General features: G+C 37.4%; 2 protein-coding genes across 2 annotated transcripts; both read right to left on the bottom strand.

Annotated features, from left to right (window-relative positions):
* Window positions 1–784: 784 nt before the first annotated feature.
* Window positions 785–11,389, bottom strand: LOC124452895 (17-beta-hydroxysteroid dehydrogenase type 1-like). The gene is made up of 3 exons (XM_047003525.1): window positions 11,070–11,389; window positions 1,945–2,218; window positions 785–1,161 (listed from the first exon to the last, which is right to left on the bottom strand). The coding sequence occupies exons 1-3, from the start codon at window positions 11,326–11,328 to the stop codon at window positions 849–851; spliced, it is 846 nt and encodes a 281-aa protein (XP_046859481.1). The 5' UTR covers window positions 11,329–11,389; the 3' UTR covers window positions 785–848.
* Window positions 8,079–10,258, bottom strand: LOC124452896. Its single transcript, XM_047003526.1, has 3 exons — window positions 9,678–10,258; window positions 9,480–9,595; window positions 8,079–8,702 (listed from the first exon to the last, which is right to left on the bottom strand). The coding sequence occupies exons 1-2, from the start codon at window positions 10,042–10,044 to the stop codon at window positions 9,486–9,488; spliced, it is 477 nt and encodes a 158-aa protein (XP_046859482.1). The 5' UTR covers window positions 10,045–10,258; the 3' UTR covers window positions 8,079–8,702; window positions 9,480–9,485.
* Window positions 11,390–12,152: the final 763 nt, after the last annotated feature.

Genomic DNA, 12,152 nt, shown 5'->3' with positions numbered 1-12,152 from the left:
AATTTGACGAAGCGACAACGACAACAAACTTCCTCGTGCCATTCCCTTACACGGTCAAATTTCGTACTCGTTCTCGTAGTCGTACTCTTGCTAAGACTCCCTAAAATTTAGATTTAGCTATAAACAACAGAACGATCGAGCCTTTCTATTGTGAAAAACACCGAGGTTTGATAAGCAGCTACGGCTCCACTTGTCAATAATGATATCAACTAATCGATAATACTGATTTTGCGAGGACATACGACTCTTTAGAGTGAAAAATCTTCACTATTTTAAATTTTATGTACAATATATTTATGCTATTTTATTGTTTGTTTACCGTTCACTTTGCGTACGAAATACATGAAAGTTTTCAAGGTCATATTTTTCTTTTAATTGTAAATATGCGCTCAAAAAGGGTTCTAAATTAAAGCCTGGATGCTCGAAAGTATTACTATAAACTAATTTCTTACACAATGAAAAAATATACCTACTTTCTTTGCTTAAAAAGACTTTGTAGTCGCGACTACGAATTTTTTTACAAAACATCGTACTCAGATTGATGACGGCTACATGTTGTTGTTGCCACAACGATGTTTTCGCGCCAAAATGACGTAATTCGTACTCGTAGTCTTTGCTAAAGCTCTCTAATATTAATAATTTCCTTCAAAAAATTCTTAAATAAATCCTCAATAATTGCAAACTTAAATCATTATAATATCATTCAACTCCTCTTATTTTTTGAAAAAGAACTTTTACTACTTCTTGAAAAATTATTTCTCTGCATAAATATAAGAAGCGAGAATTATGCAAGGTTAAAGATAAGATTTATTAATCATGGATTACACCAGCAAAAATCACAACAGAAATTATTGCAAAAATGTTTTGCTCATTTCAAAAGGAATTCTACCAGTTGGATCACAGAATTTTGATTTGGCAAATTCTTCAAACCCTTTAGAAGTGAGGTAACGCGGTTGTGGTTTTTCGTCTGTAATCGCTTTTAGGATATATTCGGCCACTTCTTCAGGTGTTTGAGCTTGATTTATTGCTTCGGCAGCAAAGGTTTGGACATATTTTTCTCCAAGCAATTTCGAAGTGTCATCATCTGGTAGTTGCCCACTGTTGAAGGCAAATTGAGTTAGCGCTCGCGTTTTTATAGCGCCTGGTTGAATGGTTACAATACTGAAAAGAAAAAAGAATGAAATGTATATTTTATACATTGATTGTGCGAAAACTTACGTTCCTAGACATCCTAATGAGCCATATATTTGGCATGATAATGAGCCTAAACATTTGGCAAAACATTCAAGTATCGTTCACTTCATTTATTTATTTATTTTTTTTTTGAAAAATACGTAAGCAAAATGTGTTGTTTTTACGCAAAAACGATGCCCACAAAATACATTTTGTATTGCTCTAAAACGCTGAAAATGGCATGTTCAAGGCTCTGAAATTCAAAATTTCGCAGGGGAGAATGCCTCAAACCCCCCCTCCCCCCCTCCCAAGGTGCGGAGCGCCTCCGACGTTTTATGACTGATGTTTGAAAAATCCTAGATCCGCCCCTGGAAATAATATAATATTTCTTATAACACATTCTCAAAGCAATAATGTGCGAAGTGAGGAATACATTATATATAGCTATTTACAAGATATTGAATTACAGGTAGTAGGAAAAGTTAAGTTAAAGAAGGAGAAGAGGAACGGAGCTACACTAGATGCTAAGGGAAGGATGGTGTTTGAAAATTAGAAAGCTTTCCCGAACGAGTAGTTCGTCCGGAAAGGAACACGATGAAAAGTATTTTGATAATAATTGATGATAAGCCTTGTAAATAGTTATATTTGATTTTTTCATTTTAACTCACTTCCCACATTACTTTGAAAATATCTGTGAGAGTATGAAACGTGCATGTTATGTTAATGAAATTTTTTGTATATATTATGTAGCTTTCTGCTGTAGATACTTACTGAACATTAAACGATGCAAGCTCAGGCGCCAAAGAATCCGTAATTCCTTCTAATGCATATTTTGATGAGCCATACACAGTGAAGAACGGGGAACAATGTATTCCAGCAATTGAGCTGATGTTAATGATGCGCCCTTTTTTGTTTTTCTTCATAGACGGGACAACAGAACGTATGACGCGCAGTACCCCATAGACGTTCGTCTCATAGATGCTTGTAATACTTTCCCAAGGCTGCACTTCGAGTACACCACACCAACCAATAGCAGCGTTGTTCACTAAATATAGAGCATTATGATGATAATAAGGCATTTAAAATTGAACACCTTTGACAATAATGTCGTGGCTCGTGGCCACTTTCTTAGTTTTTATCACAAATGAAGTCATACCCGTGTATCTATAACTGTATAGACAACGGTAAAATGCTATCAATTTGTTAAATTAATACGCGACGTTTGAACAGTCGAAGTAAACAAAATACCGTCTGAATTACAATTTGCTTAAACTTTTCAAGTTAGTAAAGATAAATTCTTTGATTAAATGTCTAGTCTTAAAATAACACAAGAAAGCATTAACGAAATGAGCTTTAATGGTTACACGTGTAATTAAACTGAGGTCAAATTTATAAATATAATACAACCAAAATGTACAAAAATGTAACTCAGTAAGACCTTTCACTGCTTTGTGTCGCTCGAACCCATTCGAACCCATCATGGGTTCGAATCCCGTTGAGTCACCTGAAATTTTCAGGTTCATGAGACAATTGCTTAAATTGTCCAGCAAAAGTGCGAAGATCATATCTTCATTTAATTTCAAACACCGCACTGCATCTAACATTCTTACATATGACATTCCTTTCACGAGGAAAGATCAGCCCAACAAAATTGACCTGTTCTCCACTGTGTGACTACATAGCTCAGTTGGTTAGAGCACTGCACCGGCACCGCAAAGGTCATGGGTTCGAATTCCGTTGAGTCACCTGAATTTTTCAGGTTCATGAGACAATTGCTTAAATTGTCCAGCAAAGTGCGAAGATCATATCTTCTTTTAATTTCAAAAACACCGCACTGCAATCTAATCTAATTAATTGGAGAAGATCTTGCTGTTAAGTTTGCGTACTAGTGATGGTGTTGGGTCTCGTTTGAGTTTTTCGTACGTTTGTCTGTCGTTAACAAGGGTGTCCATTTTTTTGAAGTAATCATTCCTGTCCATGACCACAATCATGCGCCTTTTGTCTGCTGGTAAAATGATAATGTTGTTGTCGTGTTTTAGTCGTTAGAGTGCTTGTTGTTCATCCTTTGTCAAGTTGTTGTCACGTATAGAGGACGATTGTAAAGTGGAGGCTATCCTGCTTCTGATCACGTCTTTGGTTGTCTCTGACAAGTCTCTTTGATACGCTAGGACAGCCTCGACACTTGATACTATCGTCTCAGTCGGGATTCGTCTAGGTGTTATGGAATGTTTTAGTCCGTAAGATAGTAGTCGTGTTTTAGTTTCGTCTAATGAGCGGGAAGAAATATTCCTCACCCAGTTATCGTCTGTTTATGTCTTGTACGTGTTTTAGTTTGTTTTAAACGTTCAAGTTTTTGTTGTTGTTTCATTTTGTGTTGTGTCTCTGTCTTGTTTGCTCGTTTCTCTGCAATAGTTTGTATCATAGCAGGGGCGGATCTAGGCCATGGCGAAAGTGGCTTGCGCCACGGTCAGAATTCTGCCACTTAAGTTTTTCCATGGTTGACTTTTTCATGATTAAAAATTTTGCTCAAATACAGCAAAATTCGATCAAAAGCAAAAATTGAATGAATTTTGTAATTTTTTTTTCAAAAATTTGTGTTAACAGAACAAAAACTTCAAATTAAACGTCTTGTTAAAATAGTATTATCATCCAGTTAAACTCTGAACTGTAAAATCACCGAAAGCGTCTCGAATCTTGCCGAATACGCCATGAATATGCTCGGAATATGTTCGTAAATTCGAACCTGCAATCTCAGAATGAAGAGCCACGGTCAGCGTTCAGAAAATTTCGCAATAGTTGCTAAATATAGTAACCTTCAGCCACGGTGCAGCGTTGCAAGCCAATCACAGGGAACGTTTTGGTCATGTGCGCACGGTGAGCCACGGTGAATGTATTTTGATTGCGCAATAAATACAAGTCATATGCAATAGCTCGGTTCTTGTCGACTTGAAAAAACGCTACTTCTTGTTCTACTCAGCGATTAGGATCAATGGAAACTTCTAAAAAGATCAATGTTCTTGAAAAGCTCGTCCAAACCTTTCAGAAAGAGAACGCTTGCGAAATTATTTCTGGTGAATTGTCTAACTTGAGACAACACTGTGGTAAAATAATCAACGAGGAAAGGCTTCGTCGTATAAATTCTACTGGCGATATTATGCTACGAACTTGTTTATTTTCAAGAATGCAGTTCCCTGAAAGCCAAATTGAAAGATCAGGCCCCAATGTCCCTGTTAGGTAAGAATTTACATGTATTGGGGTAGTAATTTATATTTTTATTTACGTTTGACATCTTGGCCTGAAATATATGATCAACCGTTAATTTTCAGCTATTCATATTTAGTGTATCATGTAAAACATATGTCTAAAGCTGTCATTATTTTGCATAGTCAGTCTGTCTAATGTACGGCCTAAATAATTTTAATTGTTACTGTCTGTTAAAAAAAATGTTTTACTTCAATATTAGTCAAAGCTAGTCCTTTTTAAAATTTAACCCAGTCAATAATGTATTATCCTTGTATTCCTGGCATTTTATGTTATCCCCTGGTTAAAGAAACTAACATATCATTTTGAATAACTGTTACTTTCTTTCACGGGTTATATAGAATATTGATGCTATAGTAGATGGAATCAATAAGTCGTCTGAATCCTGTTCGACATGCCTAGACTAGTTCCAAATCTTAGACTACCTGCCTGTGACTTTGACTTTATCATGATGTTACCAAATTAACACAAAGAGAAAATAACTTTCTCAATTTCAATATTATTAGTCTATCTTTAACTGTATTGGTTACCCTTATTTATTCTAATGTCAGAGTCAGTCTAGCAGATTTGTTTCCAGGTATAGCTTGGTATAACAAAGCAGCCATTGATACTTAAATACTGATTTTTCTTTTAGTACTTTAGCCAATGGGAATTGTCTGTTCAATGCATGTTCTATTGCATTAGTTGGGAATGAGACTCTCTCTATTTACTTGAGATTCCTAACTAGTGTTGAAATGTTTGAAAATGCAAAATACTATTCTACCCATCCTGTCATCGAGTCCCAGCATAACGATTGTTGGATAAACATCTTTGCTGCTGTTGGAAGAAGATCACCTTTGAACATTGCTTTTATTAATCTTGCAATCTTTACGATTGTTGGATAAACATCTTTGCTGCTGTTGGAAGAAGATCACCTTTGAACATTGCTTTTATTAATCTTGCAATCTTTACGATTATTGGATAAACATCTTTGCTGCTGTTGGAAGAAGATCACCTTTGAACATTGCTTTTATTAATCTTGCCATCTTTACGATTGTTGGATAAACATCTTTGCTGCTGTTGGAAGAAGATCGCCTTTGAACATTGCTTTTATTAATCTTGCAATCTTTACGGTTGTTGGATAAACATCTTTGGTGTTGTTGGAAGAAGACCACCTTTGAACATTGCTTTTATTAGTCTTGCCATCTTTATGGCTGTTAGCAAAAGCATCCTTGCTGCTTTTCGAAAAAGACCATTTGATGGGGCAACAATGATGGGGAATTATATTTTTGTAGTGAACTGTCTTTTGGTTATTCACTGCAAAAATAACATGCTTCATCTTTCTCTCACTCCTGCGGCAACAATTCTGTGATTACAGAAAGGTACGGAAACTGCGTTGATTTTACATCAGACACCACAAGGTAAGTAAAATTTTTATTTTTCTATCCGAACAGAATTAAGAAAATGGCGATATTAGAATTTTTTTAGATGAGATTATAGACCCCCCTAGCGTTGCCCCCAGACCCCCCTAGCGTTGCCTCGCGCCGAAGGCGTTTGCTACGTCACAGGGCCACGGTCAGCCCAGAAGCTGGATCCGCCCCTGCATAGAAAGTAAAGTATCACTAACTGTCGTTGGTATGAGTTCCTTCAGTTTTTTCAGTCTTTGTTCTTGTTGTTTGATGTAATAATTGATTCGTCTGTGACAGTCGTTAATCCGTGCTCGTATCAGTCGTCTGCTGGTGGATTTGACAGTCTGAATAGCCTCTTGTGTGTTCAACGGGGACTTAATTCTAAGTTCTGCCGGAACGAGACCAAAATCCTTGCAGCGGTGGTTGAACCAGAGTTTTTGGCGTATGCGTCTGACGTTGCTTGCAAAACGTATGTAGTCGTTAGCAAGTTGTTCGCTCTGTCGTCCAAATGATCGTTATAAAGTAAATGATTTGAACCCGGGAGTATCGTTACATGTTTGTAAATATAGATCGTGCAGGTTGCTATAGTCCTGAGAAGAACTGTTGTTGTTGTTGTTGACTGACGTTTCGACAACCTAGCGGTAGTCATCTTCAGAGTCAAAAAAAAGTCATTTTATTGACTCACACTTATGTGAGTCAATAACAAATACAAGCAGACAAAGGACGCGTGGCTGTGGTCATGGACAGGAATGATTACTTCAACAGAATGGACACCCTTGTTAACGACAGACAAACATACGAACAACTCAAACGAGACCCAACACCATCACTAGTACGCAAACTTAACAACAAGATCTTCTCTATGAGAAAATCTAACATTATATCTGAACGTATTTAATATCTACTCAGATGTTCAGTACAACGACCACCCAGGTATACAGACTACCAAAACTTCACAAACCACAAATTGCGACCAATTGTATCATTCTGTGGTTCGCCTACTTACGAACTTTCAAAGTACTTGGCTGACATACTGCAACCACTTACACACAAATCAAAACACAAGCTACAATCCATTGAAACTTTCATTAAAAAAGTGAGCACTATACAAATGCCCGACAACTATATTCTAGTGTCTTTTGATGTGAAATCACTGTTCACCAGTATTCCACTTAATCTGGAACTTACTTGTACAAAAACACTCATTACAAACACCACTGACGTACTGCCATTACCGACAAAAGACATTATGGAGTTACTGGAGCTCTGCCTCATCTCGACTTACTTCCAGTACAAAGGTACACACTACAAACAATTACATGGAGCAGCAATGGGCTCACTCGTTTCTGTTGTAGTTGCTGAAATTGTAATGCAATCTATAGAGGAACGGGCGCTCACGACTTACAAACATGCACTACCTTTTTGGTTTCGCTACGTAGATGACACAATCACAGCACTACATGCAGACGAGATTGATGACTTTCACACTCACATCAACAAACAGAACAGCCACATACAATTTACCAAAGATGTCGAAGAAAACGGAACTCTTCCTTTTCTCGACTGTTTGGTAAAACATGACAATCAAAAACTACGAACAACAGTTTATCGCAAGCCAACACATACTGACCGACTACTAGACCAATCATCTTACAACCCTACATCACACAAAGCCACCACAATCAGAACATTAACAAGACGTGCACAAATCATATGTGATTCACCGGACGCTCTACACAACGAAAACAACTATCTCAAACGTGTTTTTGACAAAAACAACTATAACTCTGACTTTATCAAACGCAACACTTACAAACCCAACGAACCCAACGAGACGAACAACTCAGTGACAACAGCAACGATACCTTACATCAAAGGTCGTCTGAGACTATCTCGCGTATCTTACGACCATACAACATACGTGTCGCACATAAACCAATCACAACGTTACGACAAGTACTAACGAATATAAAGGACAAAGAACAACCCAACGAACGACAAGGTGCAGTTTACAAAATAAACTGCTCCGACTGCCACGCCTCCTATATCGGGGAAACTGGCAGGAACTTAAACATAAGACTTACTGAACACAAACGAGCTACTAAGAAACAAGACAAAACTAATCACATTGCCGAACATCACCGAATCACAAAACGCAACATTGACTGGAACTCGGCAAAATGCATTACTTACAGTACTGACTATAGACAACGGCTATTAAAAATCAACGGGTGTGACAAGATGATTGTCATCCTCTACATCTGCTGGTGCTGTATAACCTAATTTATTCTTTTCTATCATATAGTTATGCAAGCAACAAGCAGCTAGAATTAGATAGGTAACCTTGTCAGGACACAATCTTATTGTAGTTAGGAACACACGCCATCTGCTGGCAAGAATCCCAAAAGCATTTTCTACTACCCGTCTGGCACGAGACAATCTATAGTTAAAGACTCTTTTCTCTTTATTTAAATTCCTGTGAGGGAATGGCTTCATCATTGTTTTGCTCAATGGGAAAGCATCATCACCCACAATGTGGTAATGTATTTTTGATGAAAATCCTGGAATTTCAATTGGTAATGGTAGACCAAGAGTATTTTCAACAACAGCTTTTCGCAAGCTAGACTCATTATACACGCCAGCATCTCATGCACGGCCTGCTGCTCCAACATTGACATAGACAAACTTGTAGTTTGCATCTACTAGAGCTAAAAGCAAAACACTGAAAAAATGCTTGTAGTTGAAAAATTCTGATCCACTACTATTTGGTTGTTGTATGGCTATGTGTTTCCCATCTAGAGCTCCAATGCAGCCAGTATAGTTCCATTTTTTTTCAAATTGGTCTGCAACAGCCTTCCATTCTTCTGCACTAGATGGAGTCTGTAGTTGAAGAAAATAAAAGCAATTACATCATAAATTTGCTTATGTTAAACTAATGGATGTTCATTTATTAAATGCTTCTAGGACGATTCCAATTCACCATCATGCATAACAATTGCTGATGAAGTTGATGATCAAAACAATGATGATGATGACGACACTTTTAATGATACAGCAACACCAAGCAACAGTCTTGAGAATGAGGTTGACTGTCCCATTTCTAGTACCAAACAGCCAACACGTATAAAGCCAAATAGAAAAAGGCAGGCAGATGAAGAATACAATCTCATGATTTCTTTGGCAAAAAACATCTCAAGAAAAAGAAGCAGAGAAATGTCTCGAAAGGAATGTAATAACCCGGATGAATCATTTGGTCATTATATCACGCAGTCGTTGTCTGAACTTCCCCCCACTGTAAGGCACTTGGCACAATACAAAATTAATGAAATACTGTTCCAGGCTCAATCAGGGGAACTTACACATCATAGCACAAGAGCGCCAGTAGCTATGCACCAACATATGTTTCAACCACCTTATGCACAAAACAACATGCACCCCATCAGCAATTGTATGACAAATAGTCAACGATATAACACATCTTCCCCAATAGATGGTGGATTGAGCCGTCCTGTTGTTAATATGTGGTCTTCACCAATCTCTACAGAGCTTAATTCAGGTCAAGACTCATCTGCCTATGATAACATGAGCTCTTAATGTATGTAAACAGCTATTGTTAATAATACTAGCGATATTTGTTATAAATGTTTAATAACTTGCCTCCAATCAAGTTTCATTTAACGAGATATACAAAGCATGGCATGTTTCCTCAACAATATTCGAAATTGTATGCTCGCCAATTTTAAACTGGAATGACAGACTACGAAATGTTTCACCTAAAATGGGAAAATAATAAAAACAGTAAGAGAACTGCTTTCTCTGACCAAGTGTTCAATCACTATACGTAATTCTACGTACCTGTTGCAAGAAATCGCAGGGTTACTGCCAGTCGTTCGCGAGGTTTTAACGCTGTCCTCATTTGCGTGTCTTGTTTCACAATGTATGGAAAAACAATCTTCAAAATATCTTCAAATGATTGCCTGTCCAATCTATGATACTGCCGGAACTGTTCAGGATCTTCTACTGCGAGCTCTCTCAATAAATTATCACAGACACCTTGTGTTTTTCTTCTTAAGAGCCACTGTTTCGTCCATATTTTACGATTTGCTGCCCTTAACCTTCTACGACGTCTTCGTAGCAATAAAAGTAGTAGCAGCGCTTCTTCGTCCTCTGAGAAATTGTCGTCGTCCAACAATGAGTTCAACGCGTTCAACAAATCTGCCATTTTGTTTTCTCAATCTCGCGCGTGCGCATTCTTGTCATTTACAGCGCACTTGCTGCTTGCTCTCCGCACACTAGGATTTTTTGTCACTCGTGACAAAAAATATCAAACGCGTTTGATATTTGACTCATCTGTCACGAATGACAAATGTTGTTCAAAACTTCCGCGTACACTAGGAACTTTTGTCGATCACACTTGTCACGAATAACAAGTACGCGCGGCAAGTTCACCAGTGTGCGGCGGGCTTAAATCAAACATCACAACTAAAAGTAAAAATATTTCACTTCACACTTTTTCACAATGACAATACACATTTCCTGTACACACAATACAATGACTTAAGAACCAGATAACAAATACGGCTAACCTGACGTTTACTCCTCATTTGACTCTGAAGATGTCTACCGCTAAGGTTGTCGAAACGTCAGTCAACAACAACAAAAACAGTCCTTCTCAGGACTATGCCAACCTGGACGATCTACATTTACAAACATGTAACGATACTCCCGGCTTCAAACCACTTACTTTACCTTACTAATGACTTAGCTTGTTTACATTCTCGGGCAGGCAGATACATCCGAAAGCTAAGTCGACTATTCACATTGTCTAAGATCAGTCAGACGTTTCATTCTTGTATTTCAATAGACATAAGACTGCAAAAGTTCAATACGGTGGTATAGCGAGGAACGTAAAAAATAGTACAAACTTTTGAAAAAATACTAGCGAAGTCATTTGTATAAATGACTGTACGCTTTGGTGGATTTAAATTTGAAAAATTTGCATTTACGTAAAAGAAATGCTGTTGTTTGGGTTTGGCACGCTTCGTCATTTTAATTTTGTTCAACAGAACTGTGCCGCACTAAAAATATGCCGTATCTCACACTTCCTTTTTGGCTCATGTGAAAACGTTATTGTCATATGAATGCAATAAAAACAAATTTCCTTTGTAAACTTAAATCTAACATCAAAATGGTACAAATTGTCCGACAAGTAGCTAAAATTCAAAATGACATTAATTGAAATCGTACCAACAACATCGATTCTTCCCTCCTTCTCCAGAATTTCTTTTACAGCAGCGTTCACAGAATCTTCTGAACAAACATCCATTTCGATTACAACAACATTGCGACAACCAGCAGTTTTCTCTAACAATTCATCTCTCTTGCTTGACTTTCTCATTGATGCGTACACTTTAAATTTCTTGTCTGTTTGCTTTGCAAGCACATAAACTGTCGAAAGACCAAGACCAGCGGATGTTCCAGTGATAAGAACAATTTCTTCTGCCATTTTTCTCTCAACTTATCTTCGCCTCGGTTGCTTTGCCAATACAATTATGTACTGACTCAGCAGTCAGCAACTAATCTGTTTTATTGTGCTAATTATCGTGCATGTGACGTCTAGCATCCGTTTTGTGGAGACACAACGATATGTTAATACTATTACATAGTAAGTACCTAGACGTACAATATTTACACTGGATAACCCAACCATGTATAAAATAACGAAAACTGAAGTTGGATCATTTGCTTACTAGGCAGTAGGATAAGCGTCGAAAAGATGTAATTCCGTTACACCCCTCTCGAGGCTACATAATTTTTATATGAGTAGATAGATAATAACCTATTTAACCAGAATCCGTTGCCCCTTAAGCGAGACAGGTGCACAATTAAGAGAAATATTTCTTCAAGTTCTGTGATTTACGCGCTTCGATAAATTCAAGTTGCCATCCTTTAGTGCAACCTACGCACGCACGCACAAATAACAAGTACTACGCATGTGCAGTTAGGAGAGATGGGGTTTCCCCCAGGATTTTCCCTATTGTTTTGCTTAATTTCTTACGTTACACAAAGAGAAACGATATAAAATTCTTAATTAAAAACTTTTAGTTGTTGGGTTAAAATACTGTTTTAATAACTGCTAATCTTCAGGCAATACAATACAAGTTTGCAAGGCGATAGAGTTCACTGTATCAAATACAGTTAGTATATTTACAGTATGACATATCATTAGACAACACAGTTTTTAGACAACACATTTGTTAGACAATATATAATATAGCATATTACCAAGCTGCCACACTCGATAAATGTGGTAAAGCTGCCAAACATCAT

The sequence above is a fragment of the Xenia sp. Carnegie-2017 genome, unplaced genomic scaffold, assembly GCF_021976095.1.
Source record: "Xenia sp. Carnegie-2017 unplaced genomic scaffold, XeniaSp_v1 HiC_scaffold_25, whole genome shotgun sequence".
NCBI lineage: Eukaryota > Metazoa > Cnidaria > Anthozoa > Malacalcyonacea > Xeniidae > Xenia > Xenia sp. Carnegie-2017.
The sequence above is the reverse complement of the archived record's forward strand: the minus strand, read 5'-3'. Positions and strand labels throughout refer to the sequence as shown.